The sequence below is a fragment of the Pristis pectinata genome, chromosome 28 (assembly GCF_009764475.1).
Source record: "Pristis pectinata isolate sPriPec2 chromosome 28, sPriPec2.1.pri, whole genome shotgun sequence".
NCBI classification, from domain to species: domain Eukaryota; kingdom Metazoa; phylum Chordata; class Chondrichthyes; order Rhinopristiformes; family Pristidae; genus Pristis; species Pristis pectinata.
This window is the reverse complement of record NC_067432.1, coordinates 24,607,829-24,623,889: the sequence shown is the minus strand read 5'-3', so window position 1 is coordinate 24,623,889 and position 16,061 is coordinate 24,607,829. Positions and strand designations below refer to the sequence as shown.

Sequence of the window (16,061 nt, the reverse complement as noted above, 5' to 3'; positions counted from 1 at the left end):
ATTAGTGAAACCTGACCTGGACACAAATCATTCTCAGATGCTCAACCTCAAGACAGAACACCCTGTTTAAAAAGAAATTAAGAACAACATTGTGCCTTTGTACCTCCAGGCAGCAGCTTGGTACAGAGAGAAGTAGTATTTTTATTTTTGCTGGGTTTTGGATTCTACACAAAATGATTCTCAAGCCAATTCACAGAAAACTACTTGCTGTCAGTGCTACTGGTAATATCACCAGGAGAGGAAGATTGACAGTTGGCATTGGGGAGTAAGGCTAGGACGGGATGGGAACCATTGTGAAACTTCAATTAAACTGAGGGGCAAAATTAAGAGCTTAGCAAATGCGATGGTCAGGTTTGGAACAGCAGCACAGAGCCCGGGGTGGTGACACAGAGCAAGCTGTAATGTGTTGGTAGACACAGCACTTCCTTGAAGCTCCGCACCACTGGGCTACGGGTAACAACTGGAATGGAACCAAAGTTTACATGGCCAGTTGGGACCCACTGCAGATTAAAATTAAATATCTGAAATGGGGCTCTTCCTTTACACTGATATAAACCAGAGGATACAATTCTTCAAGAGGAACAACTCTGCAAGTATATGCGCAGAGTTTATTGGAATTGGCAGGGCTGTTCCAAGAAAGTGGTTAAAAATGCAGATGGGAGCCAGGACTTTATAAATAAGGAACACAAGAGCAAGGAAGGCATGATGAACCTTGATAAAACACTAGTTAAGCATAAACTAGTCTTCAGAAAAGATGTAAATCAAAAATCTTTTCCTTCTGCAACATTAACTGTTTCTCTTTCCACACATGCTGACTGACCTGCTGAGTCTTTCCAGCATTTTCTATTTTCGTAAAGATGTAAAGGCTTTAAAGGAGGTGCAGGAGAGATTTACTAAAATGATTCTAGGGATGAGGGACCTCTTTATTGGATTGGTTGGAGAAGCTGGAGATGTTCCCTTTGGAACTTTTTGATATCTGATAGAGGGATTTAAGATCATGAACGTTAGATCAAAACCATTCCTATTGGCGGAGGTGTCAAGAACTAGGGGACACAGAATAAAGGTGATTGGCAAGAGAACTGAAAGTACGTGAAGATTTTTTAAAATATCTTCATACAGCAAATAATTAGGGTCTGGAATATAGAGGCAGATTTAACTGTGTTCAAAAGGGAGCTGGATAAGCATCTGAAAGGAAGGAATTTGGAGAGCTATGGGGAGAGGGCCATGGAATGGGACTAGATGGTTAGCTCCTGTACAGCATATGGATTTGATGGACTGAATGGCCTCCTTTGATGCTGCGACAATTCGGTGATTCTGTACGTACATGGGTGGTGTACAAGATAAAAATGATTTGACTCACTGTAAGTTCCGACAACTGATGTCAGGATACCCACTCGCTCTGGGTCCGGATGGCGAGCGACACAAAGCCAAGATGTATGCACGAAGTGTAGCGATCCTCTCTGTGCGAAATTTAGTGTCAATCAGATCGAGATGGGTTCCAACCACAATCACAGTGGCATTTGGAGCCTTGGCCTTAAACAAAACACATCCAGAAGTTCTGTAAAGGTTTGACATTAAACCTGCTGTTAACATTATTACTCAAGAACAGAATGAAAACAATATTCTGTGGAGGAGAGAAAAAGCAAAGAGATGGAGATATATAGAACAGCTTAGAGAGTCAAAGGGACCAGAAAGGAAAACAACAGCATACAGAGTGACTGAGAACATAAAGGTAAAGGGACAGATGAGGGAGACAGAGAGATATAAGAGAGGGTGGATTTTTTAAAATGCGTCCAAGAGAAATTTTTCAGCCAGTATGTAGATAGTCCTATAAAAGGAGGGGCAGTATTGGACCTAATCTTAGGAAATGTGGCTGGACAAGTAGAGTCATAGAGTTACACAGCATGAAACAGGCCCTTTGGCACAACTCATCCATGCTCAAGTAGTTGGAATGTTGGGGGAGAGCATTTTGGAGCTTGAGAGCATAACTCTGTCGGTGTCAATATAGTTATGGAAAAGGATAAGGATGGTCTGAAAGTTAAGCTCCTCATTTGGGGAAAGCTTGATTTAATATCACAAGACAGGCCCTGGCAAAAGTAGACTGGGAGCAGCTAGCTGCAGTCAGGCTACATCTGGTAAGTGGGAGACATTCAGGGGTGAAATCGTGAGCCTCAGGACACTATGGGTTCACCTGAGGGTGAAGGGTACAGATAGCAAGTCCAAGGAAACCTGGATGTCAAGGGTTGGATATATATGGTGGGTACAGTAAAACTGTGGTAATCCAGCATCTAAATGTTTGGAAATCATGGTGGTCCAACAGCTGGCTCACTCACTAGTGGAATGTGAACTGCGGGTCCAGAGTGCAAGTGGTACGTGCCCAGAGCTGGGGGTTGGACCGTGGTTGTGTGCGCGCCTGGAACCGGCACTGGAATCCGGAACACCAGGGGTCAGGAAAATGGGAATAGAAGAGTGTATGGGGTATGAGGTAGGCAGTGGAATTCCAGAACAAATTACCATTGAAAGGGGGGAGTTATTAGATGTCTCAGTGGGCTTAGAGGTGGATAGATCCATAGGGCCTGACAGATGTATCCCAGGCTGCTGTGGGAGGCAAGGGAGACAGACAATATCTGACAAGACATTTTCAAAAACTTTGCTTGTCACAGGTGAGGTGGTAGATAACTGGAGGACTGCAAATTACACAAGATGTGCTGTAAGGATAAGCCAGGTTATTACAGGCCTGTGAGTCCAACATCAGTAGTAGGGAAATTATTTCAAAAAATTAATGCAGATTTCGTTAAAGAGGGATTAATCACAGATCATCAGTCTGGCTTTGATAGGCGGAGATCTCTGAGCAATTTGAGGGGGGAGAGGAGGGGGGGTGGAGAGAGAGAGGAGGGGGGGTGGAGAGAGAAGGGGGAGAGGATGTGAGGAGGGGGAGAGGATGTGAGGGGGGGTGGGGATGTGAGGGGGGGTGGGGATGTGAGGGGGGGTGGGGATGTGAGGGGGGTGGGGATGTGAGGAGGGTGGGATGTGAGGAGGGTGGGATGTGGGGAGGGTGGGATGTGGGGAGGGTGGGATGTGGGGAGGGTGGGATGTGGGGAGGGTGGGATGTGGGGAGGGTGGGATGTGGGGAGGGTGGGATGTGAGGAGGGTGGGATGTGAGGAGGGGGGATGTGAGGAGGGGGGATGTGAGGAGGGGGGATGTGAGGGGGGGTATGGGAGGAGGGGGGTATGGGAGGAGGGGGGTATGGGAGGAGGGGGGTATGGGAGGAGGGGGGTATGGGAGGAGGGGGGTCTGGGAGGAGGGGGGTATGGGAGGAGGGGGTGGATGCGAGGAGGGGGTGGATGCGAGGAGGGGGTGGATGCGAGGAGGGGGTGGATGCGAGGAGGGGGGTGGATGCGAGGAGGGGGTGGATGCGAGGAGGGGGGTGGATGCGAGGAGGGGGTGGATGCGAGGAGGGGTGGATGCGAGGAGGGGGTGGATGCGAGGAGGGGGTGGATGCGAGGAGGGGGTTGAATGCGAGGAGGGGGTGGATGCGAGGAGGGGGGTGGATGCGAGGAGGGGGTGGATGCGAGGAGGGGGTGGATGCGAGGAGGGGGTGGATGCGAGGAGGGGGGATGCGAGGAGGGGGGGATGCGAGGAGGGGGTGGATGCGAGGAGGGGGGGATGCGAGGAGGGGGTGATGCGAGGAGGGGGTGGATGCGAGGAGGGGGTGGATGCGAGGAGGGGTGGATGCGAGGAGGGGGTGGATGCGAGGAGGGGGTGGATGCGAGGAGGGGGTGGATGCGAGGAGGGGGTGGATGCGAGGAGGGGGTGGATGCGAGGAGGGGGTGGATGCGAGGAGGGTGGATGCGAGGAGGGGGGTGGATGCGAGGAGGGGGTGGATGCGAGGAGGGGGTGGATGCGAGGAGGGGGGTGGATGCGAGGAGGGGGTGGATGCGAGGAGGGGGTGGATGCGAGGAGGGGGTGGATGCGAGGAGGGGGTGGATGCGAGGAGGGGGTGGATGCGAGGAGGGGGTGGATGCGAGGAGGGGGTGGATGCGAGGAGGGGGTGGATGCGAGGAGGGGGTGGATGCGAGGAGGGGGTGGATGCGAGGAGGGGGTGGATGCGAGGAGGGGGTGGATGCGAGGAGGGGGTGGATGCGAGGAGGGGGTGGATGCGAGGAGGGGTGGATGCGAGGAGGGGGTGGATGCGAGGAGGGGGTGGATGCGAGGAGGGGGTGGATGCGAGGAGGGGGTGGATGCGAGGAGGGGGTGGATGCGAGGAGGGGGTGGATGCGAGGAGGGGGTGGATGCGAGGAGGGGGTGGATGCGAGGAGGGGGTGGATGCGAGGAGGGGGTGGATGCGAGGAGGGGGTGGATGCGAGGAGGGGGTGGATGCGAGGAGGGGGTGGATGCGAGGAGGGGGTGGATGCGAGGAGGGGGTGGATGCGAGGAGGGGGTGGATGCGAGGAGGGGGTGGATGCGAGGAGGGGGTGGATGCGAGGAGGGGGGTGGATGCGAGGAGGGGGTGGATGCGGGGGGGGGTGGATGCGAGGAGGGGGTGGATGCGAGGAGGGGGTGGATGCGAGGATGGGGGTGGATGCGAGGAGGGGGTGGATGCGAGGAGGGGGTGGATGCGAGGAGGGGGTGGATGCGAGGAGGGGGTGGATGCGAGGAGGGGGTGGATGCGAGGAGGGGGTGGATGCGAGGAGGGGGTGGATGAGAGGAGGGGGTGGATGCGAGGAGGGGGTGGATGCGAGGAGGGGGGTGGATGCGAGGAGGGGTGGATGCGAGAGGGGGGGGGGGGGGGGGGGTGTGGGGGGGGGGGGGGGGGGGGGGGGGTGGGGGGGGGGGGGGGGGGGGGGGGGGGGGTGGGGAGGGGGGGGGGGGGGGGGGGGGGGGGGGGGGTGGGGGGGGGGGGGGGGGAGGGGGGGTGGGGGGGGGGGGGGGGGGGGGGTGTGAGGGGGGGGGATGTGGGGGGGGGGGGGGGGGGGGGGGGGGGGGGGGGGTGGGGGGGGGGGGGGGGGGGGGGGGGGGGGGGTGGGGGGGGGGGGGGGTGGGGGGGGGGGGGGGGGGTGGGGGGTGGGGTGGGGGGGGGGGGGGGGGGGATGTGAGGAGGGGTGGATGGAGGAGGGGGGGATGGAGGGGGGGTGGATGGAGGAGGGGGGATGGAGGAGGGGGGATGGAGGAGGGGGGTATGGAGGAGGGGGTGGATGGAGGAGGGGGTGATGGAGGAGGGGGTGGATGGAGGAGGGGGTATGCGAGGAGGGGGTGGATGCGAGGAGGGGGTGGATGCGAGGAGGGGGTGGATGCGAGGAGGGGGTGGATGCGAGGAGGGGGTGGATGCGAGGAGGGGGTGGATGCGAGGAGGGGGTGGATGCGAGGAGGGGGTGGATGCGAGGAGGGGGTGGATGCGAGGAGGGGGTGGATGCGAGGAGGGGGTGGATGCGAGGAGGGGGTGGATGCGAGGAGGGGGTGGATGCGAGGAGGGGGTGGATGCGAGGAGGGGGTGGATGCGAGGAGGGGGTGGATGCGAGGAGGGGGTGGATGCGAGGAGGGGGTGGATGCGAGGAGGGGGTGGATGCGAGGAGGGGGTGGATGCGAGGAGGGGGTGGATGCGAGGAGGGGGTGGATGCGAGGAGGGGGTGGATGCGAGGAGGGGGTGGATGCGAGGAGGGGGTGGATGCGAGGAGGGGGTGGATGCGAGGAGGGGGTGGATGCGAGGAGGGGGTGGATGCGAGGAGGGGGTGGATGCGAGGAGGGGGTGGATGCGAGGAGGGGGTGGATGCGAGGAGGGGGTGGATGCGAGGAGGGGGTGGATGCGAGGAGGGGGTGGATGCGAGGAGGGGGTGGATGCGAGGAGGGGGTGGATGCGAGGAGGGGGTGGATGCGAGGAGGGGGTGGATGCGAGGAGGGGGTGGATGCGAGGAGGGGGTGGATGCGAGGAGGGGGTGGATGCGAGGAGGGGGTGGATGCGAGGAGGGGGTGGATGCGAGGAGGGGGTGGATGCGAGGAGGGGGTGGATGCGAGGAGGGGGTGGATGCGAGGAGGGGGGGATGCGAGGAGGGGGTGGATGCGAGGAGGGGGTGGATGCGAGGAGGGGGTGGATGCGAGGAGGGGGTGGATGCGAGGAGGGGGTGGATGCGAGGAGGGGGTGGATGCGAGGAGGGGGTGGATGCGAGGAGGGGGTGGATGCGAGGAGGGGGTGGATGCGAGGAGGGGGTGGATGCGAGGAGGGGGTGGATGCGAGGAGGGGGTGGATGCGAGGAGGGGGTGGATGCGAGGAGGGGGTGGATGCGAGGAGGGGGTGGATGCGAGGAGGGGGTGGATGCGAGGAGGGGGTGGATGCGAGGAGGGGGTGGATGCGAGGAGGGGGTGGATGCGAGGAGGGGGTGGATGCGAGGAGGGGGTGGATGCGAGGAGGGGGTGGATGCGAGGAGGGGGTGGATGCGAGGAGGGGGTGGATGCGAGGAGGGGGTGGATGCGAGGAGGGGGTGGATGCGAGGAGGGGGTGGATGCGAGGAGGGGGTGGATGCGAGGAGGGGGTGGATGCGAGGAGGGGGTGGATGCGAGGAGGGGGTGGATGCGAGGAGGGGGTGGATGCGAGGAGGGGGTGGATGCGAGGAGGGGGTGGATGCGAGGAGGGGGTGGATGCGAGGAGGGGGTGGATGCGAGGAGGGGGTGGATGCGAGGAGGGGGTGGATGCGAGGAGGGGGTGGATGCGAGGAGGGGGTGGATGCGAGGAGGGGGTGGATGCGAGGAGGGGGTGGATGCGAGGAGGGGGTGGATGCGAGGAGGGGGTGGATGCGAGGAGGGGGTGGATGCGAGGAGGGGGTGGATGCGAGGAGGGGGTGGATGCGAGGAGGGGGTGGATGCGAGGAGGGGGTGGATGCGAGGAGGGGGTGGATGCGAGGAGGGGGTGGATGCGAGGAGGGGGTGGATGCGAGGGGGGGGTGGATGCGAGGAGGGGGTGGATGCGAGGAGGGGGTGGATGCGAGGAGGGGGTGGATGCGAGGAGGGGGTGGATGCGAGGAGGGGGTGGATGCGAGGAGGGGGTGGATGCGAGGAGGGGGTGGATGCGAGGAGGGGGGTATGGGAGGAGGGGGGGATGCGAGGAGGGGGGTATGGGAGGAGGGTGGTATGCGAGGAGGGGGGGATGCGAGGAGGGGGGGGATGCGAGGAGGGGGGGGATGCGAGGAGGGGGGGGATGCGAGGAGGGGGGGGATGCGAGGAGGGGGGGGATGCGAGGAGGGGGTGGAGGCGAGGAGGGGGGGGATGCGAGGAGGGGGGGGATGCGAGGAGGGGGGGGATGCGAGGAGGGGGGGATGCGAGGAGGGGGGGGATGCGAGGAGGGGGGGGATGCGAGGAGGGGGGGGATGCGAGGAGGGGGGGATGCGAGGAGGGGGGGATGCGAGGAGGGGGGGATGCGAGGAGGGGGGGATGCGAGGAGGGGGGGATGCGAGGAGGGGGGATGCGAGGAGGGGGGGATGCGAGGAGGGGGGGATGCGAGGAGGGGGGGATGCGAGGAGGGGGGGATGCGAGGAGGGGGAGATGCGAGGAGGGGGGGATGCGAGGAGGGGGGGGATGTGAGGAGGGGGGGGGGACTCACTTAGGTGCACATAGCCTGTGAATAGTGTCACCACACTACCCTGTACAACCCTGTAATCTCTCTGCAGACTTGCACCTCCACCTCCCTCTCATTGCTTGGAGCTCTACAGAACAGACCCAATAACATGAAAGCTTCCTTCCTGCATCTTAACTCTAAACAAATGGGTTCTGCTCCTGTCCCCTCACAAACACCCTCTCTTTCCAACACTGCAACATTTTCCCTAATCATTACTGGTACCCCATTTCCCTTTCATCAAGAAGCAAAAATAAAATTAGAGATACTGGTGATCTAAAATGCAAACACAAAATGGTGGAAACAATCAGGTCAGGTAGCATCTGTAGAGAGAGAAACACAGTCAACATTTCATTATAGCAACATTAACTAGTAATGTATACTGGTAACATGAAAGGTGATTGATCTGAAATATTAACTCATTACAGAGGCTGCCTGTCTTGCTGAATATTCCACCCCCCACCCCCGAACTTTTTATACTGGCCATCTCCTCTCTTTCTTTCCAGTCCTGATGAAGGGTCTCGACCTGAAACATCCACTGTTCATTTCCCTCCACAGATGCTGCCTGACTCACTAAGTTCCTTCAGCTTTTTGTGTGTGTTGCTCCTGAGTATTTCTAGTATTCTTTTGTTATTTCCCATTTTTCCTTCCCTACCTTTACCAAATACTTTATAACTGTCAGCATTAAGCATTCACACCTCACTATTTTAAAACTATATTTTTGTAATTTCCACTATATGATATTCTAACATAGCTATTTATGCTGATATCTAACCGATCTTGTTTTTAGATTTATTTACTCATTACAATGTAGAACAAGGTCATTTGGCTCATTGGGTCTATGCTGGCTCTTAGCTCTGCAACTTATTCTCTCTCACATACCATACTTTCAAATCTTTTTGCTGCATATCTACACTAAGGTATAGCTTACAACAGCCAACTAACCTACCAGCACACCATTAGGATGTGGGAGGAAACCAGAGAAACCTGTACAGTCACAGGGAGAACGTGCAAACTCCACACAGACGGCAACGGAGGTTAGGACAGAATGCAGATCTCTGGAGCTCTGCTGTACCACCACACCTGTCCATACTTGTCACTGCACTTGGTGCAGTTACTTACATACATTCTAAACCTGTCTTTGTATTCCCCATAATCCTGCCAAGAGTGCTTCTATCTAATATAGAAACATAGAAAACCTACAGCACAATACAGGACGTTCGGCCCACAAAGTTGTGCCGAACACATCCCTACCTTAGAAATTACTAGGCTTACCCATAGCCCTCTATTTTTCTAAGCTCCATGTACCTATCCAAAAGTCTCTTAAAAGACCCTATCGTATCCGCCTCCACCGCCGTTGCCGGCAGCCCATTCCACACACTCACCACTCTGAGTAAAAAGCTTACCCCTGACATCTCCTCTGTACCTATTCCCCAGCACCTTAAACCTGTGTCCTCTTGTGGTGCTACTCCCTTCTCTCACATCACCCAATGCTCTCACTTCTTTAGGCACCTTACCTTCTTGCATGTGCCTTTCCAATTTTGTCTGTGCTAAGTCCGTACCTCAATGTTCAGGAGCCAGGACTGTAAGTTTGCCACTGCTTCCTCTCCAAGGGCCAGGTTCCACACCATTAGATAAAGGGCTTTCTCGGTGAAGAAGCACTGATTGACCGTGGCCATTTTAGCAGCCCCTCCAACATCCCAAATGTTAAACACAATGGAATCCACCTGTGAAATAATGAACAAAAACAAACCCAATTACATTTACTATTGTTCTGCAATTCTTGCATTAATTGGCTGTGAGTGCCGAGTGCAGAAGAATTTCCAGGCCTCTATCTTTCCAGAAACGTTTACCCTCATTAGTTGGTCCTGGATGTGGCTGAAGGAGCAAAAGACTTTGGTATATTTGTACACTTGAGAGATGAAAATTATTCTCCCTTCTTCCAGACGGTGCACTTTCAAAAACTGATGCTTCGGACGTTGTGCCAGAGCCAAGTTTAACCATGGTCTACCAGTGCAAACTGGGAGATGCTCAATTAAAAATAAGTGTGTCACATATTCGCAAATAATGATGCAGAGCTGCGGGGTTTTGCAACCAAGCAAAGCAGTTCAAGGCCTCTTCAGTTTATACAGGTTCAAGGACAAGGACAGTCTGATGGGTCCAGGGCATTGTGGCTTTGCTACTTGGGACCACCTGATCACCAGATAGAGCTGCCCTTCCCACAAGTCTGGAGCCATTCTCAGCACAACCAGGTGGAAAAGGTGACTTCCCCAGGAATTCCAAACAGCAAAGCAGCCTCACCTGGTTCGCACTGCCCCGCAGCGTGACCCTACTGAAACTCAGCACTTTGCCCACAGCCAGTGGCTGGCTGTTCACTGGCCCATGCTCGTCCCTGCCGGGAGATAGTCAGAGACTCGCTGGATCAAGACACCTTGACCCTCTGCTTCCCCTGGAAACAAGAAACCAACTCAAAGCATGCTGCTGGTGAATTAAGTCCGACCTCGACATATTCTCGTACTCTGGTTAAACTCCGGCTTGCATTTTATACCCAATTCAGAGCAAAACATGTTGGGGAGGAGGTCAAAGAGTTGGATTTCTCCCCCACTGGGATTGTGCTCCCTTTGACTGAGGGAGATTTCACTGAAATATTCAAAACAGTGAAGAGTATTGACAAGAAACTTTTCTCCATGGCAAGAGATGAGTGATCAGAAGTTTGAGGTGATTAGGAATCACTAGTGTGGAAAGTAAACATTTTGTTTTGAGAAAAGGTTTGCATTTATATATAGTCTTTTATGACCTCTGGACATCCCAAAAGCACTTCACAGAAAGTGAAATGATTCTGAAGTGCAGTCAGCTTATTTGCAGGTGGCTATTTTCCATAAACAGCACCTTAATACTATGCAGATGATCTGCAGAGAGATAAATAGTGCCCTCAGCATGGGGGAGAGCTGCCTCCCACCTTTAAAACATGTGGACCTGGAAACAGCAATAGTCTCTTTCAATGGAGTTAGAAGCAGTGCTGCAGGTCCTCTGACACTGCTTGTGACAGTCCCACGATTGAGATCTTCAGCTGTGGGGTTCATACAAAGGTACTGTGAGGGTTCACTGGGTGACACCCCACTGTAACCACTACAGCACGACATTGCCTATTAATCTATTGCAAAGCTTCCACAGAGTCAGCGTGTAACCAAGCGCTCTCTGCAGCAGCTCTCGGTTGGATAGGCCAGATTACAGGCAGTAGCCTGCCAGCCAAAGAGGAATGTTGTAATGTTGGAACTGGAGAAATGAATGCTGCAATGATGGGAAGAGATTAGAGGGTGTTCCTGGAGGGACCTGAGGAACAATAGTCACAGGAAGCATGTTCTCTGGGGCAAGGATTCAGATTAGTTTATTGTCATATGCGCCAGGTGTAATAATAAATGCAATGACGAGTGCAAAATGATGGTAGTGCAAATGGAAGTAGTGCACAAAGAAATGCTAAAGTGACAATAACAGAAGAGATGGAATGATGAGTTTGAGAACGTGGCAGCACCACCAGGAAGGGGACGTGAAAGAGATGAGTGGTTCAGAAGTCTGATAACAGTGGGGAAGAAGCTGTTCTCGAGTCAGGGTGGCACAGACCCTGTCCAGGGCCAAGACCAGGAACTTCTGAAAGAAGTGACTAAAGAGGTCTCAGCAAGGGGTGAAATCAGATTGCCTGGAGTTGGGGAACCAGCCATGCAGGCAAATCCCTCTGCCCGTGTTGGCTGCTGCCTGTGGGCCAAAGTGATAAGATGGTTAAGGTGGCCAACAGGTCACACATCTTTATTGGTGAGGCAGAGAACACAAGAGCAGGGAGTTCTTGCTAGAATTATATAACACACTAGCTAGGGCACAGTTAAAGCACCACGGACAGTTCTGGTCTAGAGGATTTCTACCCCATACTCTTACAGGCAGCGATTCTGAACCCTCAGTAATATTTGGGCAAAGATGTTTTCCTCATTTCCCCTTGAATCCTCTCATTTCTGCCAAGGGAAGTGGCTCCTTCTCAAGCATCCTCTTAATTTTACATTCAACAATTAAATTGCCCCTCAGTCTGCTCTGTTCTTAAAAAAAAACAACAGCCAGACTCTCTCTCCTTTATAATTCTCTGGCCCCAGCATTATCCTCTGCACCCTCACTAGTGTTATCACATCCGTCTTTCAGTTCCCCGTCACCCACAGCCCCCTTTTACTCAGTCCCTGCTCCTACACAGGGCAGCTGCTCATCGCCATGTCTGCACTCTCGTCCCTGCTGCCCACTGTGAACTTGTTTTATTCTTTTTACATATGAAACACTACATCCTCAGCCCATTTAAAAGGTTCTTGGAGGAACAGACAAAGACCATAAAATGAATTTTAAGGATACAGACTTGCTTATGTGACATAAGTAACATTAGTAGCGTTGGAAGTCAAGCAGCACCATTGGTACCTTATTCTTGACCGTAGCAGGTCGTGGAAGCTCCCAGGTGGTGGTCTGGATGCTACTTTCTTTGTACATGGGCTGTGGAGGTTTCCCAGTCTGAAGTGTCTCGAGGAGAGTGGACTTCCCCTGACGAGGCGGCCCGACAACAATCATCTTCAGCAGCTTGCAAGGCTCAGCTTTCCGCAGCTGTGCTCTTAGGAAGGCCAGCACTGACGTTGGTCCTGTGGGATAGTCACAATCAGTTAGGGGCCGTTACATCTTGGCACTGATGGTCGGCAAGGCAGGAATGTATGAGGAGAGGAAAAGGAGCTGGCCATTTAAGGCTTTTTTGCCTCCTTCCTTTACCAATACCACTCAGTACCTTTGGCTAACAAAATCTATCAATCTTATTTTTAAAATTAACAATGGACCCATGGTCAATTTGCAGAAGAGTGTTCCACTTCAGCCACTCACGCGATGGAGGAGTTTTCCTAAAGTCACTCATGAAAAGTTTGAGTCCACATTTGAGACAATACCCTTGATCCTAGATACTCTAAAGACATAAAACAGTTTCTACCTACCCAATCATTTTCCCTTAATATCTTGAAATCATTAAATCACCTTTACATTACAACTGGAGTTGTATAATCCCTGGTCAGAATTAGCCCTTGAAGTCGGTAAATCTGTACTGCAGTACCTCCAAGCTCAGTACATCTTCCCCAGGTGTGTTGCCTGGAACTGCTCAGACTACTCCAGTGTGGTGTGACCAGGGCCCTGCTTGACTCCAGCCTAACGTCTAGCATATAAAAGTCATCATTAAATTAAAACTTTAAAACTCAAAACTTTATTTACAGCACAGTAACAGGCCCTTCCGGCCCAGCAAGTCCACGTCACCCATTTAAACCCATGTTAACCTACCCGTACGTCTTTGAAATGTGGGAGGAAACCTACACAGACACAGGGAGAACATACAAACTCCTTACAGACAGCAACGAGAATTGAACCCCAATCACTGGCACTGTAATAGCATCATGCTAACCGCTATGCTACCATGCCACCTTGAATCTTTAACAGATTCCAATTTCTTAGTGTTTATAAAGTATTCAAGAAATTGAATCATATAGCAGTATCTTCTTATCCACTCTGCAATCCCATTTCAATAAAAAGAAAAAATGTTGAAAGTTCGGGACCAGATGCAAGTTCCATTACCACTGTACTGTGTCTTCTGTGCCCTGGACTTCCTAATTCACAAAGAAACTCAGACATGCACAGTAACGTCCATAAAATTTGGAAGGTTAAGAACCGATTTGAACAAAATATTTAATACCTTAAGATAAACTGGTTCATTCTCCCCATTTATGTCTTCCAAGCAAGTTGTGAGATTTTGGGTCCAGGCACTGTAGTTTAAATATTACAGCAGGCTTTTCAGGGAATAACATAAGAAATAGAAGCAGGAAAAAGCCATTCAGCCCCTTGTGTCCGCTCTGCCATCCAAAAGGTGATAGCTGACCATTGACCTCAGCACTGCTTTCCTGCTTCCCAGATCCCTGTTTTCCCTCAGTAGCTAAAAATTGATGATCTCTTTCTTGAATAAACTTAGTGACCGAGGCTCCACAGCTCTCTGGGTAAAGAATTCCAAAGATTCACTATCATCTGGAAGATGACATTTCTTCTCACTTCACTAATGAATGAGCGGACCCCTTATGGTGAGATAGTGCCACCTAGTTTTAGACACTTTGGCCAAAGCAAACATCATCCCTATGTCTATCCTGTCAAGCCCTGTAAGAATTTTGCTGAATATTTCAATGAGATCCCCTCTCATATTTCGACAGTAGGTGTCCAATCTGTTTCACGTCCTCACATACAACAAACCTGCCATCCCAAGAGTCAATCTAATGATCCTTCACTGCACTCCCTCTATCACAAGTAAATCCTTTCTTAGATAGAGAGACCAGATCTGTATACAATATTCCAGATGCATTCTCCCACAACCCTGTATAATTGGTGCATGATGTTTCTACTCAAACCTTGTTACAGTAAAGCCCAACATACCGTTTGCCTTAATGACTACTTGCTATACCTGCATGTTACCTCTCAGTGATTCTTGTGAAACATTCAAGTCCTTCTGAACACCAGCACCTTTCAATCTTTCACTGTTTTAAAAATACTCCACTGTTCCAAAAATACTCCACTGTTCCCTTGCACCATCCAGGGACCCAAACAGCTTTTCCAGGTAAGGCAATGATTTCCTTGCACTTCTTCCAACCTAGTATACTGCATTTTATATTCACAATGGCCTTTCTTTGCTGAATTCCAAAATCTTCCCAATCCTCAGATTTCTTGCTTTTTTAAGCAACATTAGAATGCTTTTTCTTTTTTTTTATCTTTAACTTTTGCTAGCAGCAGCTGGAGCACATTTCCTATTTTGTTGCCTTAAAGCGATATATATTATTTTTCAACTGGATTAATTATTTAAATATTAGCCATTGCTTACTATCCTACTTTTTGATATAGCTTTCGAATCTACCATAACTAACTCACACCTCGTGCTTTTGTAGTTTGCTTCATTCAGATTTAAGATCCAAGTTTGCAAATAAACTGGTCATTTTAACTTTTTGTACAAAATTCATTTTATTATGATCATTGTTCCCTAAAAGGCACCCCAACTGCTGGATTATCAATTAACCTTTTCTCATTACATAATGCTAGATCTCAAATAGCCTTCTGCCTTGTTAGTTCCTCAACATACTGATCTAGAAAACCATCATTTATGTGCTCCATAAATTCATCACCCACACTATAACTGCTCACTTGGTTTGTTCTCTCTACCAGTCCCCCAAGATTATTGTATCCCCCTTGTAATAAGCTCAACTAATTTTTTGATGCACTGTATCTGCTGTCTGAGAGTCTATGAACAAATTCAACCATTGTTTTCTGTCCCCGACATTCATTCAAAATAACTCTATATCATAATTATCCAAGCTAAGATCCTTCTTCTCTATGGCCTTTACTCCATTCTTTAACATCAGGGCTACTCCACCATTATTTCCATTTTGCCTCTCAAATTAAATATAATGGAATATTTAATTCTCAACTTCCGTCACTTTGCAACCTTGTCTCTACGATTGGAATTGGTTTATTATTGTCACTTGTACCGAGATACAGTGGAAAAACTTGTCTTACATATCGTTCATACAGATCAATTCATGACACAGTGTATTGAAGTAATACAAGGTAAAACAATACAGAATGCAGAGTAAAGTGTCACAGTTACAGAGAAAGTGCAGTGCAAGTAGACAATAAGGTACAAGGTCATAAAGGGGTAGATTGTGAGGTCAACAGTCCATCTTATTGTACTAGGGAACCGTTCAATTGTCTTATAACAGTGGGATAGAAACTGTCCTTGAGCCTGGTGGCACTTACTTTCAGGCCTTTGTATCTTCTGCCTGATGGGAGACGGGAGAAGAGAGAATGTCCCCGGTGGGTGGGGTCTTTGATTATGCTAGTTGCTTTACCGAGGCAGCGAGAGGTGTAGACAGAGTCCATGGAGGGGAGGCTGGTTTCTGTGATGTGTTGAGCTGTGTCCACAACTCTCTACAGTTTCTTGCGGTCCTGGGCAGTTGCTGTACCAAGCTGTGATGCATGCAGATAAGATGCTTTCTATGGTGCATCGATAAAAGTTGGTGAGTGTCAAAGGGGACATTCCAAATTTCTTTAGCCTCCCAAGGAAGTAGAGGTGCTGGTGAGCTTTCTTGGCCATGACGTCTACATGTTTGGACAAGGACAGGCTATTGGAAATATTCACTCTTAGGAACCGGAAGCTCTCAACCCTCTTGACCTCAGCATCATTGATGTAGACAGGTGCATGTGCAGTTTCAAGTTCCCTAGTAGTGAACGTCACCAACAGCCTGTCCTGGTCCAACCACGTAGACGCCACAGCCAAGGAGGCTCATCAGCGCCTCTACTTCCTCAGGAGGCTAAAGAAATTTGGCATGTCCCCTGTGACACTCACCAACTTTTATTCGATCGTATCTA

The 16,061-nt window shown here is 51.8% G+C and overlaps 1 protein-coding gene across 4 annotated transcripts in view; it reads right to left on the bottom strand.

Annotated features, from left to right (window-relative positions):
* Positions 1 to 16,061, bottom strand: part of lrrk1 (leucine-rich repeat kinase 1) — a 139,487-nt gene that overhangs the window by 58,170 nt on the left and 65,256 nt on the right. For all 4 annotated transcript variants that reach the window (XM_052040605.1, XM_052040607.1, XM_052040606.1 and 1 more), the window contains 3 exons: positions 12,054 to 12,268; positions 9,167 to 9,331; positions 1,361 to 1,533 (listed from right to left, as the gene is read on the bottom strand). In XM_052040605.1, the coding sequence (XP_051896565.1) occupies positions 1,361 to 1,533; positions 9,167 to 9,331; positions 12,054 to 12,268 (553 nt within the window). The remainder of the gene's footprint in view (positions 1 to 1,360; positions 1,534 to 9,166; positions 9,332 to 12,053; positions 12,269 to 16,061) is intronic.